At 42.6% G+C, this 16,869-nt stretch overlaps 1 protein-coding gene across 3 annotated transcripts in view; it reads right to left on the bottom strand.

Annotated features, from left to right (window-relative positions):
* LOC138211163 (pro-neuregulin-2, membrane-bound isoform-like) overlaps window positions 1–14,086 on the bottom strand; it is a 53,738-nt gene extending 39,652 nt beyond the window's left edge. For 2 of the 3 annotated variants that reach the window (XM_069170849.1, XM_069170852.1), the window contains exon 1: window positions 12,728–14,085. In XM_069170849.1, coding sequence (XP_069026950.1) covers window positions 12,728–13,139 — 412 coding nt within the window. In that variant the 5' untranslated portion in view covers window positions 13,140–14,085. Of the gene's footprint in view, window positions 1–12,727 lie in introns of all 3 variants that reach the window. The other variant, XM_069170850.1, reaches the window with a different exon arrangement.
* Between the last annotated feature and the right edge of the window lie 2,783 nt (window positions 14,087–16,869).

Raw genomic sequence — 16,869 nt, 5'->3', positions numbered from 1 at the left:
TTTCTCTTTTTCCTCTCTTCCTGTTCTCTCTTCCACCAACACTTTCTATTTTTCTCTCACCCCTCCCTTCCTCTCATCCATCTATCTTCCCTCCCCTATCTCTCTCTCTCACCTTTTGCCTCCTTTCCTGTTTCCATCCATCCTGCTATCTTGCCTTTCCCTCCTCCCATCTCTTATCCTCAACCCTTCACCCCACCGTTTCCCACCTCTCATCTCTCCCATCAACCTTCCCCCCCTCTCACACACACATCATTAACTGCAGGCTTGTAAAGCAGACTAACAGACAAAATTCTCCTGATAAGGGGATTGAAGCATTGATCACATCCGTCCTCCATAAGGAGCTAAAGATCCTATAGAAGAAAGATGTCCCACTGCCCCTTTGAGAGGCCGAACAAAGACACTGTCAGAGAAAGACGCCCTCCTGCAGCTTTGAAAGACAAAACAAAGATGCTAAGATTCAATTCTCGTGGTGTACCTCAAGGTTCTGTCCTTAGTCCCATTTTCTTCCTGTTTGTATGTACTGCCGTTTAATGCATTTGTAGATACGGTATCGGTTTCCCCTTTTACACATGACACATGTCTACGTTTCTACTTTATCTGATGATCAGAGCCCTGCTTGCTGCATTTTTGATCAGAGAATGAATGGTATAAAATCTTAAACACTTAAATAAGGACAAAACAGAGTATAGTAATGATCGTGTAAATGGACAAAAAGAACCTCAATTTAAGAACTTGATCAGATGTCTAGATTTGATTAAAAACAAAACTGAACAAAAAACACCAGTAAAATGAAGTCCAGACAAGCAACACGTGATCACACAATCATGCTGGTTAAAAGCTAACCCCTAAATTAGTCAAATATATTTGATTAATTATCCATTGGATTATTAGCAACTTTTTTTTAGGGGTGCTCATTCGGAGATCTTAGAAGTGTCTGTGCTAACAGTGTAATTAATAGCTGTCCCAGGACATATTCTGTTAGACTTTCCAGCTTTTCACTAAAGTTTAATTCATTCATTCACCTGGAAAACAACTTCCATGTAGAAGTGAGGGTGTGCACTGGACAATCACTGTTGACACATGCTGTGTTCCAGATGTTGTACTTGTGCACTAACACTCACTATTGTGAGTGCATAATTGCATTCACACTGTTAAATACAGAAGCAAGCAGTGCACTAGAAGTACCAGGAGGATGCACTCATTTTGGAGGGTGATGTGTTGACATGCTGAGGTCATTTCTGGTCAGTGCAGAACAGCAGTGTGTGATTTGAAACAACACTCCCCTGTCAAAATTGCTGTACCACACAAGTAAGTGCACTATTTGTTAGTGTACTTAGAGAAATATGGTATTTAGAACACAGCATCACTGTAACTTGAGTGACAGCCTTTCAGTCATGTTGCGACAGTCTACAAAATGATCACAAGCTGAGAACGTCAAATCTGAATCAACTGCGTCATTGTCTGAAACTGCTGTTTTTCCTCTCTGGTGCTCAATAACATAACAGTTATAAATGGTGTTTGTGTGGTACCTCACCAATCATAACGCACATGTGTTCACTTGGGTGTTGTGATTGATGTGTTCACATCATGTCATAATATTCTTCAATATAACTTGAAGGAACAAACATGTTTTGCGAAGACTGCTACGGGAAAAGTGAAAAGATGTGATTACGTTTTTATGGGCAAATCATTTCAGACTTCTTTGTGTGTGAGGGCTGTTTTGTTCTACAATACAAAACAGTACTGAGAAGAAGCTATTGTCTGCAGATGAGGCTCATCTCAAGGTAAATGCTTTACGTACAGTATTTATATTTGAGTTTGACATATTTCTAGTTTTCTTTCTTGGAAATGTTTCTTTTATGTCTCCGCACATGGCACTGGATCAAATTACTACATAGATCTGATGAAAAAATTAATGACTCACTGGTCTTTTGTCTGACGGGCACTACTGTGCATTGGAGTCCCACATGGCATTTCCATTCCCACTCAAATTAACGCACTGCACTGAACTGACGAAGGTTTATTGAGGATTAAATCTTCACTTGGCAACTTTGCATGTTGGCTGCAGCAAACAGAGGAACCACTTTTACTGTTTGAAGCTGAATCCCAGAAACCCTGTAATGTAACCCCAGTAAACTGATCACTGCATGCTCTTTTATCAGTCGGTCAGCCTGCGATGCCAAAGAGAGAAGAGCGACGAGAGATTTATTGTGAGTGAGTCCAACTTTCACTGGACAGAGGGCACATTTACTGAATGCTGAAGAGACAGTTTGTGTCTCACTCTTATTAATTGTGTTTTGTCATTTCCAGACGTTTAATAAAGGACCATAGTGTACTGGACACTTTTGTCTTTTACAAGAAATATAACACTTCTATGAAATATATAACAAAGGGGATGTGATTTGTGGTCTGGATTAAAATGTGCTCAAAGCACAGAGGTATTAGAGTTATTTGACATTTGACTTTCTCTGAGCCCTGGTCTGAAGTGTGTGTGTGTGTGTGTGTGTGTGTGTGTGTGTGTGTGTGTGCGTGCGTGCGTGCGTGCGTGCGTGTGTGTGTGTGCGTGCATGTGTTAATTAAAACTATCACTTGTTAGTAATAATTTATGAAAGTCTGAACAGTGAGGGGAACAAGAGAACAGATGATGTACCCTCTGTCTCAGTCTTCCTATTTTAGTCAAACACAGTCTACCTTGGTCACCTCTCCTATTTTACAACATGGTTGGAATAGCATCGTATAAATACTGATGAGCCACGCAGCCCGACTAGAGCTGTATGCGCTGCTTTCCAGGTGATATATGTGTATATTTATATATAGATAAATGGAGGACATTAATGAAGAGACAGTGGACATCAGTGAATGAGGTTAATAAAGGTAGCGACATAACACACTAAAAAGAAGCAGAATACATCTTTATATTCACCTTGAGCTTCTTTTTTTTTCCTACCTGACCTTCTGTAATGACTTCTCTAAACATACATGTTCTCATATTACAATTTACAGGTACACAATAATATTAAAAAAAATCTGTGTTCAAACATATTAACTTTATCAGCCAATAAATACAAGAAAAACTCTATTGTTGAGCAAAATCCCATGAAAATCCCAAAGTCAACAATGAACTGATCAAAGTTTCAACTGAATATATAAATATGTTTTAAAATTTATTCTTTGTGCTAAATTGTTCAAAAAGATTAGTTAGCTACACCATTGCATTGACTGACATGTTCTTGCATTACCATGAAGTCTGAACTTTGAGTCATCCAACAAGCATAAACGCAATCTGCCATAAATACAATATCAGCCATAGATACAATATCAGATGTGTATTGATCCGCAGCTGACATCGTCCCTCCGATAAATGCACAAATTTATTCCTGTTTGAGTGATGTTTGTGAAAAACTACAGGGCTCAGCTGTTTTTGGAAAAATTGCTGAACCCTTTTAAAATGCTCAATTTAGTTGAGACCTGTGTTAGAAGATTCACATGTTCAGTAGGAACCAGAGCGCTTAGGGCCAAGAGTCTCAGGGATTTACTGAAAATAAGAAAAATATAGACCAAAACCTTCCATAACCTTTAAGGAATTTGCCTTATGTGTCTCATAAAGCCTAAAAAGACGCATGGCACATTCTTTTACTCTAAATCCAAACATTTAGCATGTTAATAAACAGTATGTACAAAGTAAAATACACCAATTAGCCACAACATTAAAACCACCAAAATATGGTTCTATAGTCAAAGTTGCCCAGCTTTCCTGCTTCCAATACATTAACTTCAAGAACAGACAGTTTACTTCCTGTCTGAAGTACATCCCACCTTTTGACATGTGCCATTGTAAAGAGATAATAATGTTATTCACTTCATCCGTAGTTTGAATGTTGTGGCTGAGCGGTGTAAAAGGTGATGAAGATTTGTCTCAGTTCAGAGACCCTCCTCTAACGACATTATGTTTTGACTAACTCTAACAACTCAGAGCTCAGTGTACAGAATGAAATCCACACTTTTATATCTGGAACAAATGAAGCAAAATCAGTCTTCGGAGCTGTTGTAGTTGTAACATCATGGAACAAATCACAAATAAAAAAAAATATCTCAAAGCAAGCTGGCAAGGGAAGCTGAAATATTATTTCATAAGTTAGAATTAGGCAACCTATTGCCAACATCTTCTCAGTGAATGTTTCTTCAAAAGAAAATCCACTTGTCAAAGACAAAATGTACCTCTTCATGGTCAAACATGTCCTCACACAGACACATGAAAAGATGCCAAAACCAACACATCATACGTACAGTACTGTCAAACACAAATCTATAATAGTTCCAAGATAACATCTAGAGAGGCAGAGGAGGACATCTGGGAGACAGATGAAGATACTCTACTTGTCACCATCAAAGATCGCCACAACAAAGAGAGATAAAGATAGCCCACCTTTCTGAGCCCAAGATAGCCTGATACAGAAGCAAAGGGATGATTTAACCCTTTTCTTTCCAGGAAGTGTTTGCAGAGCATCTATTCTCTTTTTCATTATTCCTCGACACGCTGCTGCACGGAGCATCACCTCTGATGCCTTGCTCAAAAGCACCTTGGATGTGAAAGAGATCAGTACTTTTTGCTCATGAAGTGTCAGCCAGAGTAACAGCTGAAAATGTCACTTTACAACTTCACAAATATGGGTCTCTGCTGACTGCCTGCCAGCCCTACAGTCTGGCACAGCAGGGCGATTTATGGAGCCGAATGGCAAAGATTCAAATGGCTTTCCAAGAAAAGAGGAGTACGTCTCCAAATTATCAAACACCAGCAAACTTCACATTTTAAAATGTTTTATCTGCGATGCCAACTGACAAGTTCTTGGCATAAACATTTCTAATTATTCAGTTCTGAATTTGATGTCTAATCTAATTCTGTGGAAAAATAATCTGAACTGAAAAACAGAGAGCGCGTCAGCCAAATCCATCCTGTCTGAAACAGGCACTTTGCTGATGCAGTGAGGAGGGAGTGTGCAGCAGCTGCATGAGTGTGTGGGTGGTGTGTGCAGTGCATCTGCATTTGTGTGCTTCTATGTGTGTGTGTGTGTGTGTGTGTGTGTGTGTGTGTGTGTGTGTGTGTGTGTGTGTGTGTGTGTGTGTGTGTGTGTGTGTGTGTTAGTGTGAGTGAGTGAGTGAGTGAGTGGGGTTACACAAAGACCTCTCTCATTCACAAACTGAGCCATGTGGCACCGGGCTGGTCCCTTTAAGAGGCATGTGTCAGAGTTTTCTACTAAAGCTGACTGCTGGAAAAGATGAGTGCTGATACATTATTCACAAGCTAGGACACACACACACACACACACACACACACACACACACACACACACACACACATACACACACACACACACACACACACACACACACTAAATAACTGAAGGACATGTACAAGAGGTAGAGAGTCGTGAGTGAGCTGAGCCACAGCGAGGTGCGCTGATACTACACACGTCGACAAGCAAAGTTGATCAGTATAATGTCAGAAATGAGTGAAAACATGGCCTATACATCCTCCTACAACACACACACGTACACGTACACACACACACACACACACACACACACACACACACACACACACACACTCATGCAGGCAGCAGAGGGGAGAAATCCTCAGCCTTCTGTTATTCAGTGTGCATAATTTATAGCAGCCCCAGATCTCTCTGCTAATGACAGCACACTGGGGCATCTGCAGCACAGCAGCAACAGCAACAGCAACAGCTAACTGGCAAATCTGTGTGTGTGTGTGTGTGTGTGTGTGTGTGTGTGTGTGTGTGTGTGTGTGTGTGTGTGTGTGTGTGTGTGTGTGTGTGTGTTTGCAGGGGTATAATGCTCGGTTGAGACAAGGACAGTGAGAGAGACAGAAGGAGACAGAGGGAGTCTAAAATAGACAAGAGATAACACAACAAAAAGGGAAAAAGGATGAGACAGACAAGTGAGAGGCCACACACACACACACACACACACACACACACACACACACACACACACACACACACACACACACACACACACACACACAGACTTACAGAGAGAGTCAAGTCGGTGATTCAACCAGTGAATCTCCCTGGATGCTCGTTGGCATCAGCAGTATGTGCGTAAGTCTGAGTTCCACCTTTTCACCCTCTTAAGGTGGAATGGCTCTTAATTAAGGAAATCATGCAGCATTGTGTCCGTGATGCTGCACTTCTGATTCACCCACACTGAGGGGCCAGAAAACCTCTACATCAGCTTCTACCGTGTTTCACAAACACGTATTTCTAATCACTGGCTGACAGAGACCTGAATCTGGGAGCCCCAATGAAAGAACAAAACCTTTGATTCTCTGGGATTGGTTTAAAGACTTGTTCGATGCTGTGGCCTCGGATATGTTTCCTGTTGCAAGGATTGTTTTGACGTGCTGCCCCAGAGCAAAAATCTCCTAATTCTGGGATTTGCAGATCAATGCCACAGTGGTTCTGCCCTCCAGCTGCTGTACACACTGATGTGAACCTGAGCTGAGAGACAGCAGTGCATGTTAACCAACGGAAATTATACTGCTGCTGTTTGTAGTTGCTGCTTTTAAACACACAGTCTTATATTTACAAGTCATATAATCAAAGCAGTGTCATCGGACTGCATACTGACCAGTTACACAGCTTATATACACAGTGGACTTTACACACATTCACACCACACATTCACACATTTACAGAGACATACTTTCTAATTTAGCAACAAAATTCATCATTTGAGAGTTAGAATAGAATAGAATAGAATAGAATAGAATAGAATAGAATAGAATAGAATAGAATAGAATAGAATAGAACAGAAGGGCTTTTTTTTCAATGTATTGTGCAAAAATACAGTAAAATTAGGAGTGCTACTACAGGTTGGTGCATTAAGGTTAAAAACACACAAGAAACACAAGTATCATATAGATAAATAAATACATAAATATAAAATTTCTCAGCAGAAGTAGTTGTAGTGTACAGTGGAGTTAATATGATTATTCCACAAGTATACATAAAATTATTGCACAGTGCTGACATGCTGACATGAGTGAACAATATTAGAGCTGTGAGGGTTCTCAGATATTTCACGGACGACTTGGTGCAAATGAACATTTTAAAGGTTAAAGTTCAGTGTCTTTCCGAGAGAGAGACCAGAAGATCAATACGAGTCTTTTGTTTGCGTGTTTAGACCAGATGTGCGATCAAATCACTGTTGTGCTTGGAAACGAGGAAAAACGTGGAAAAAACAGGCAAATGCACACCAGTAAATCTCACTAATTTACAGGTATATTACATACTGGACTAATAACAGTTTATCAGCCAAAAACATTGTGTTGAAAGATGGAGTTCATGAGCACAGAGTTTGGTTGTGGTCTCTGCACAGACTGTACAGGATTGTACCAAACTTGTACAGAAACCTTTTTACAGACAAAGCTCAAGCATATAACTTCTACATTCAAAAAATGGCTGCTCTTTCATTTATATGAATGTACGTGTGAAACGCGGGAGTAAATCCACAATATTTTACAGAACAGCAGTAAATTCACTTTTAGACAATCCAGGCAAAATAAAATGATCCCTGCACTTTGTGTTCTCTCTCCACGAGGTTAAAAAAAAAAAAAAAAAACGGACCTAGCCATTACTTAAAGTTTTACAGTAGGTAATACTGCAGCATCTATTTGTAGTTTCAAAGCTAAAGATCTGTGCCTCTCTTCCCCTCCCTCCCTCTCTCTCTCTGTTCCTCTCCTCCTCTGTGTGGCTGACTGACAGAAGAGCAGGCATAAGCTGAACCACACACTCCAGCTACAGTCAGCTACAGCAGCAGGAGAGAAGGAGGGTGGAGGGAGAGCGAGAGCATGAGACTGGAGGTATGCAGCATCAGGTACAGCATCAGTGACAGCAGCATGTTTGGGCATCAGGTGAAGCTATTTTAGGCAGAAAACTGTCAATGCTTCTCAAAAGGCTTGCCAGCAGCAATGATCAGAGGAGACCTACATAATGCTACAGACTGCCTGGGATGTCAGATCGGATTGGTTTTGTACTTTTTTTTTAACGGAGGAGTGTGAGCAGTCCACACAGTGAAGTTATTTAGAGTAAAACAGTGAGAGATTAGTGAAGCGGAGCAGTGAAGGCCAGCCGAGCTCAGTGGAGACATACAGCTGTTGGGACAGAACAAATATTTCCTATCAGTTACTCAACATCGAGAGCCTTCAACGCTTAATGAACAATGTTTCTACTCCATTCTTTCACAATAAATGTAACTTAAACTTACACCAGTTTCTACTGAGGTCGGCAGATCTGGAAGACTTCACGTAAATAAGAGGGATGGGCATTTCAAGCAAAAAATGCTATTCCGGATTCACTGGCATATGTATTATCATGCGACTATTATTCGAACACCTCACGCCGAACACACACACACGCACGCACGCACGCACACACAAACGCACACGCACACACACACACACACACACACACACACACTGAACAAAGCTGATGAGAAGCATGTCTTACGATCTTCGCTCTGCACGTCTAACATTAAACTTACTTTCTCTGGTGACAAAGCTAGCCGTCGATTGTTCAATATCTGCTCTGTGTTTTGCTCTCAAATGACTCTGCAGAGTTTGCCCTGCACTTCACTTTTATTCATTTCCCCGCAGAACTTTTTTCCAGCTGTAGTCATCTTTGCATGTTTCTGTTGTTTGTAGCATCTAATCTACCTGGTAGCACCAAGTCCTTCTTTTCCTTCTTTTGTTGTTTGATGGCAGTTGTCCACATCCTGGTGGCAGTAAAGCATCACTACCAGGGGTCGGTAAAAACAAGGGGAAATGTATTTTTTTTAAGACAAGTCAGTAGTCGTGTACACTGTTTGATTTTTTTTTTCAAGATATCATGACTATTCAAAAATTTTAAAATCACGACGCATCACCAGTTAATAAACCACTCCACAGCTGTGTTAATCAGAGGTGTGGGTTGAGTCGGAGTGGGGAAAGAGGGGAGCTTATTGGAGTAGCTATGGCAGACTCAATAACATAAACAGTAAGAGGGAGCCTGGCCGCTCCAGCCATTTAATCAACATTGGCTCTGCTTTTGGAGGATGGCTCTGCTATCTTTTATAGTGCGCAAAGATTTACTGTCTCATAATTTCTCTCACAGCGAGGGGTCTGCACTTCTAACTTTGAAATGTCAACATTTACTGGAGCGAAGTCTGAATTAAACCTTGAAACAGCAAACTGATTACCAGTTGACAAAAAAAATGATGAACCTGATGAGCATTTATATGCTTGTTTATATTACAATCACAAATGTTGACATCACGTGGTTTCTGTATACTCATGTGACCCACAAATTCAGCATATTAGTTTGACAGGCGCTGCTAGTCCGACAACACCAGCAAATAAGCTAAGTAATGTAGAATGGCTGCTCTTTCATTGTTTTTATGCTGTTTTGTGGTTTTGCGTTATTGCAGTAAGGCAGAAGTGGCTCTTCACCTGAATAAACAGGAAATGCTAACGCTGTCTGCAGGGCTACAGTGATGTATCCTCTTAAAGTTTGGCTCTGCAGTGATGCCGTAGTGAATGCTTGCTTGTACTCACGTCTTCACATAAACGAGTGTTTACTGTCCCGTCAGAATAAAGTCGGAAACGTTTGACCACCCAGTACAGCTGCAGTGTTCCTCCTCGTAAAGGAAATGCAGACCTGAATCGTCTCTCTCTCCTCGGTCCTTTGCCAAAATTTTACACACTCTTTTGCTACCAGTTTGCTGTTAACAATTCTAACTCAGAACTGTATTAAATTCTCTGTAAAAACGAAATATTTAACTAGTATCAGCTATGAACTTGAAAGCTCAATTCAACCCAAACACAGCTTTTTACACTGTACCATTGAAAACATAGTGCAGGTCCCGGACTGATAACTGAGGCCAAAGCACTGCTACAATATGATCTTGATAGAAATTGGTCGGGCTGTGTACAGAAAGCGGGTGTTCCCCCAGTTTGGCTGTGATTGGCTCGCTGTGTTTAGACGTGTGTTTGGATTGGTTCGGCTGCTGACACGCCCCGAACCAACCCATCTTTGAGCTGTAATTACTTGTCTCAAACTGAACCCTTCTGCAGTGTCGCTCCGCGCACATCTCCAGCCTGACTGCTGGCTGGGAGTCCTGCTCGGTCGTAGCTCATTCCCCGGCCACGCTGACATTACTGCATCCACCCAAAGAAAAGTGTCAGTGTAGCCGGAGAGTGAGCTACGACTGAGAGGAGGTCTGGGCCAAGACGCTGTGGTCATTTTGCAAAAGGGGATAATTTAGTGATACTTTACGGAAGGTTTATGTGTTTGTGATGCACTAAACATACAAGTAGAGCTACAAAGAGATTTATAATATCTTCATTTTTGGTTGCCAGGTCCCTTCTCAACTTCAGCACAGCAGAACCGTAACACAGACATTGTCATAAAGCCCTCAAGGATACTATTAGTAAATAATTGCTCCAAAAAAATCAGACATCTTTGGGTAAAGTGTTCCTTTAACTTCATGACTATTATATGAAATGTATTTTTCCCTTCTGTAATTAGTTTTAGAGCTGCAGTTTAATCCAATCAGTCCAAGAAAAGAAACAGAAGCGATGAAAGTAGCAAACATTGATGTGGTTATGATGTCGTGGACATTCAGAGGCTGTTGGTTGCCACGGTGCATCTAGTGTCACCACACACTCTCAAGTGTCTCATTAGGTCGTTTCTCCCTGTATCTCTGGCTCTTAGTATGTGTGTATGTTTGCACTTGTATTAGTCATGTTGGGGAAACATAGATCTATTTACACAGTGACGTTCGGGAGACTCGACTGCCTTAGAAGGGACAAAGGGATAGTTCCCTTCAATCACCAGGACATGAATCAAAGTCAGTGTAATGATCTCTGAACTTATGGAAACATGACAGTGTGTGTGTGTGTGTGTGTGTGTGTGTGTGTGTGTGCGCGTATTAATAGGGGGTAAATCAGCTCATAAGTGGGTATCTCCTCTCCTGAGCTCATCCCAGCTTGGAAAATGTGTTTCCACTGATTGCAACAGCGCTGTCATAAATAAATGACTCGATAATTTTAGCATGTCATGGAGGTAAAAATAGAACATCACGTTGTCGTCTCAAACAGAGGATGAACACTTTGTTAAGACATCTGAGTTGGTCCCTATTGGGATTTTATACAATAGACAAATGTTGGTTCGCACAGGAACTGTGTTTAGTCTGGATTTGAAGATGTTCACATTTTATTGTCATACTTTCAAAGCTTTTTGTCCTCACGTTTACGTAACAAAGATGACAAATCCCCCCCGAAGGTTTAAAACTGATGCTCTTAAGACGTGGATGTGAGAAATGTGTGACACTTCCACAGTTAAGATCGTATTCAGTCTTTTTGTGCAGGAGGGGAAACTGGTGCTTTCTGTCTGTGTACTTCTCCACTCAGGTTTTAATCCAGCACAAACGGACGCTTTAACACAGCATGCTGCTAATTGTTACATCTTCTTAAAGGCAGTGTAGCATTTCAATGATGAGAACACAGGTGGAGCGGATCATAATTTATCTTTAAGAAGTCAATGTTGTTTTATAGGAACTATTGAGAGTCAAGAGCCTTTGCAACTAGCAGATTGAATAATATACAATATGCATAAATCTCAGTCTAAAACGTCATTCGTGTGTTAATTGAGATAAAGAGCTGACCTAAATTCTGAATAACCTTTGACATATAAGAGAAATGAAGGCAAAAAGTGCACAACCATCATCTTAAAACACCTTTTGCTCTAGTGCCAAGTACAGATTGTTGCTTTCAAGTAAAACCCATCCTGGTTAAACCGACTCTTCTGCCTTCCTGAACGCTGCATCCAGTTTTTGTGAATTATCTGTTTTAAAAACCAGGAGGTGCTACAACAGTTTCTGTCATTTGATTTACAGAAGCACATTTTTCTATATAAATGGTATAAACTGACAACAAGTTTAGAGATTTGAGGTGTTACCACCACCCACATCCTGTCACTGCAGTCAACACTGGCACTGGCAGGATTTTGCCACAACTTCGGACATAAAACACACCAGATTTGACAGCTAACAGCGGCTGAAGGCAACAAGACAAAGTTTGGAAAGGAGGTTATTTCAAGACAAGGTTGCCGTCCCTGATTGCCATCACACACACACACACACACACACACACACACACACACACACACACACACACACACACACACACACACACACAGGAGCTGCTGCCTTTGGCTTTGCCCGTGTTCCACCTTAAGACTCCACATGTAGGCTACTTCTCTGTAATGATGTGATGATGCAGATCTTGCTGGGATCCAGGCTCCACAAGTTTTCTGGAAGAGGAAGCTGTTTTTTGGCTTCACCCCGGTTTAGCTCCGTTTTAACCCGGAGATTTAACCATCTCTCCTTTTCACTCACACACACACACGCGCGCACACAGATAACACGAAGAACACACATTTCCTGACACGCTTCTCATTTCATTATGGGTGACCGGGTTATGGAGGATTGAAGTGTCAATCGGCTCGCGCGCATGCATGCGTGAATGCACGCTGACATACTGTATGGACTACACACGTGCACGCGCAGCCAGAGAGTGGTGTATGTCTCCTTACATCAGCGTGACAGCTCCAGTGGCCCTTATGTGCGTTGTGAGTGTATGGCAGGTATAATGGAAAAGCCTTAAACTTACCGCAGTCCTCACACAACACTCTCTCCACATCCTTCTTCAGCTCCGGCTCGCTGGCGTCCACAGGGGCGTACGATGCCTTGAATACCAAGGGCTCGGCGGTCGGGTCCATGAAAAAGATATATCTGTGGTCCTTCTCCACCGTGGTGCACGGGGCCTCGGAACCGAAGTCCCCGACGGTCACGAGCTGCTCCCTCTCGAGGCCGCCGCTGTTGACGGGCCACACATCCAGCACTTTGACATTCACACTGTAGGGCTCCCGGGAGGAGACGTTCTCCGGGGAGGAGCGCACCTCGCCCTCGATGACCACGGCTGATCTATACGCCTGGTCCTGGAGGGAGTTGAGACTCGGGGCGTAACAGGCGAAGGAGACCCCGATGACCAGCATGGAGAAATGCACTGGATCAAGCCTCATGCCGTCAGCCTGTGCTGTGCTGCAGTGCTGCTGGGCGGCGGAGCGAGCTGGAAGAGAGAGACGGCGGCGAACGGGCTCCGGCAGAGCAGGCAGGGCAGAGCGGCAGACCTTGTGGAAGTGTCCATGCCATCTGTGTCTGCCGCTGCTTTCCCCATACGGCTGCTGGCGTCGGATGGGGGGACACACCAGCCTAGGAACCGGAAACTGCCCGCTTCTGCATGCTTAAAAATGTGATTGCTGCATTCTCCTTCACCAACCACCCTCCCCCTCGTATCTCCCCTTTTCCTGAAAGGCAAAACAAGACTCGTAAATTAGCTTCCTCTCGAATCCAGGGCTGAAATCTCTCTCTCTCTGTCTCTCCCTTCTCCCCTTCTCCCTCTCTCTCTCTCTCTCTCTCTCTCGCTCTCTCTCTCTCTCTCTCTCTCTCTCTCCAGCTAATAGGCTAGCATCGCATGGGTGGGCGCATTGCCTCTCTGGAAGGAAAAAAGCGGCTTGCGCGTACAGGGGAATCACAAGATATGATACGCACTCCACGCACACGTACACGCAGTGTCGGGTCCCTTATCCACTTATTTCGATTGTCAAGAGTCCCACTCTTGCAAATCCGTTAGTCGGTAAGCAAAATTTTTTTTTAAAAAAGAGAACAAAAACCGAGCAGGAACAAACGGACAGGATAAGATAGCAGTGGTTATCCGGTGAGGCGTTGCAACAGTAGCGCGCACCCTCCAGCCGCGTCCCCTGCGCCCCTCATCAAACGCGAGCAGCTTACGTGCGCAAACATCACCTGCCCGGTCACTGGCGTCGGCTCGCCACGTCCTGCGCAAACACCCTAATGACCCGGGCACCCACCGGCCCACCGCCACGGACCCCACCGGCATGTGACCATGCCGGTCGACTGTGTTAAACCTCTGCAAGTGGGTGCAAGAGAAATCACGCACGAAGTGCACAGACACACGGCTTAGAGTGCGTCTGTAGCCAAGCCCTGCAAGGCGCCCACTGTGGATCTCCAGTGCAAGAGGTGCAAGGGAGGCTATAAGCGACTACTACACACACTGCGGATAGTTGTTGCGATGACTAACGCTGCGAAATTCTCTGAATGGATTCCTTAGCATGGCGAAGCGAGCAGGGAATTTCGGGACTTCAGTTATAAATGCCCTCAGATATATCCGCTCACTGCGCGCTCAGAGCTGCACCCAAAACCTGACATTTTCCACACTCTTTTGCGAGTCATTGCAGTTCACAAATATTGCCTCGGGATACTGAAGTTAAACGACTCTGTGGCAACACGTGGTAGCAACAGTTACCACAAACTGCGGGCTTTATGGAGGAGATACATTCCACCCAAATATTTTACCGGTCCGGCTCAGATACAGCAAATAAAACCACTTTTTCACTGAACACGTCTCCACCAATGAAATGAGTCTTTTTATGTTGACAACAAGAAGCTACCCCTACCAGTCCCTGCCTCCCTCTCCGTTTTACCATCAGGCCAGCCATTCATAAGATTCGCCTTTGCCTCCCAGTCAGGAACTGTGCGTCCTTCGTTAGAGGTCAGAAACCCTCTCATTGTCCATCCTGAACGAGGGGTAAAATATAATGTCATATAGGACATGTGTGGACATGTCTTTTTACTATGGATGACGGAGATGATAAAGAAAATGTACGAGGGGCCATTTCATCAGAGTATGTAACTACATCATGGCCTCATACCCCGTTTCACCGCCAGCAGGGTCACATCAGGGACCGGTCTCTGTCCATGGTGCTGAAAGACTTGACAGGTTTAGTGTTGTCCCCACAGACTGATCACATGCTACCCCATATGGACTGAAGGCCATTGCTGCAGTGAATGCCTATCTCCTCACTACACGCATCTTTTTCAAAGGCCTGTATGAACTTGAGATCCAAGAAGTAAATCTCTTTTACAGGAAAGTAAAAGTACATTTTGAGTCCTATGTGCTCTGTGTTCCAAGATGCTTTTAAGATAAGATCAAATAAGATTTGATTGACTTTATTAATCCCACAGTGGGGAAATTCAGTCATCACAGCAGGAAGAAAAAAACAAAAAGAGCCCACAATATGAAAAAAAAATTAACAAATACGTATAAGATATAGGAAATAATCATGCAGGTTTTATATTCGATTAGTCAACTGATGATGGAACCAAATTACTGGAATTGCTTCCCCAGCTTGGATATCATCACAACATTTCGGAGGGAAATAAAGCGCTTCAGTGGATGGTCTGTCCTGTGATCAAACCCCACCTCTTCCTTTCTCTGCCCACCCATTCACCTATCTGTCTCTCTTTCATTTCTTCAACCACTCATGCATTCATTAGAGCCCCCATTCACAGAGGTCGCACACAATTTAAGATTTTCTAAATTAGCCTCGAAAGCAAATCATTTGTTGACAAAGCGAAGGGGAATAAAGAAAACGATTCCTGCTGACTGTGCCACCGATCGCCTCCCCGGTTCCCCTGATACTCAAACCGAACCTGAGCGATTTATGAGAGGGGGCACTTTAGGTGAGGCATCACCCTTTCAGCAGGGTGTTAGTGAGGTCACTTGAACTGTCCTGTCATGGTACACACACTGCCAGGCTACTAGAATATCTCGTGACACACTGGTCCTTTTTGTTACAGTTATTATAAACTGACGGAAGATGTTTTGGTACACTTGACACAGATTTCTTCTCAGCAGCCCTCTTTTCCTAATTTTTCTTCATCAACAGCAATACTCCCGGGTGAACTCAAATCCCACCTGTTTTTATACCCACTGTCTGCTGTCCATGCTTCTGAAAAATGCACTTCACTAACTTATCTGATTAAAAAAGAAAAATGTTATTTATTTTTTGCCAACATATGAACTTTTCCTTATGCTGCTGCAGACTTTACAGTGACTTTCTTGCTTTGTTTTGGCGTATTTAAAAGGGAGTCTACACCTAACGTCAATGATTTAAAGTTTACTGTTAAAGCATGGTGGTTGTCCTTTTTCAGATTTGGTCTGTTGACATTATTATTATTATTCCACAGCTCTCCAATCCCCCATCAAGACTTCCACATCATTCTTCTACTTGAGGTCTACATCGCTGATTAAAGCTGCTGCTCAAAATCCTCATAAAACTCACAGGTTTATTCTTACTGCTGTTAGGACGTTTAATAGCAAGGATCCAGTTGAATTTCCAATTTAAAATTTTTTTTTTGAACATGATGCTCAAGTGACGGGCAAAATCACCGAAAAGGCTTTGTTATAAAAAAAATTTCATTACTAACGAGATAATCAGCTGTTTATTAATCAACATTTTGTGTTTACAAAAAGTCAAAAAAATGAAATGAAAAATGTAAAACGCCCATGCTCACATGTTCAAATAATTTTTCCAAGGCAATCTAAAATCGAAGGCTTTTCAAACAAACAACAGAGAAAAGCAGCAAATCGACACATCGAGAAATGTACCAACAAATGTTTAGAACTATTTCATTGCAAACCTTTTTATATTAACCGATTATGAAATACTGTAGCTGCCAAATCATTTTCTGTCAATCAGCAAGTCTCTTAACTGTAAACTGAGATGAGTGAGTCGGCCTATACTAAATCCACATCACATGTATTGTTTAATACAACACGATAAATATTTCTGTTTTATTCTCCGAATTGAATATAAATTTCGATGTTTTTGTACCACTGCGTTTGTACATACACGGCCTGAATCCGAAATGTTGAGATTCACGCAGATT

This window comes from Embiotoca jacksoni, unplaced genomic scaffold (assembly GCF_022577435.1).
Source record: "Embiotoca jacksoni isolate LCO1_2020_lvr unplaced genomic scaffold, fEmbJac1.0.p SCAF_5, whole genome shotgun sequence".
Taxonomy (NCBI): domain Eukaryota; kingdom Metazoa; phylum Chordata; class Actinopteri; family Embiotocidae; genus Embiotoca; species Embiotoca jacksoni.
The sequence above is the reverse complement of the archived record's forward strand: the minus strand, read 5'-3'. Positions and strand labels throughout refer to the sequence as shown.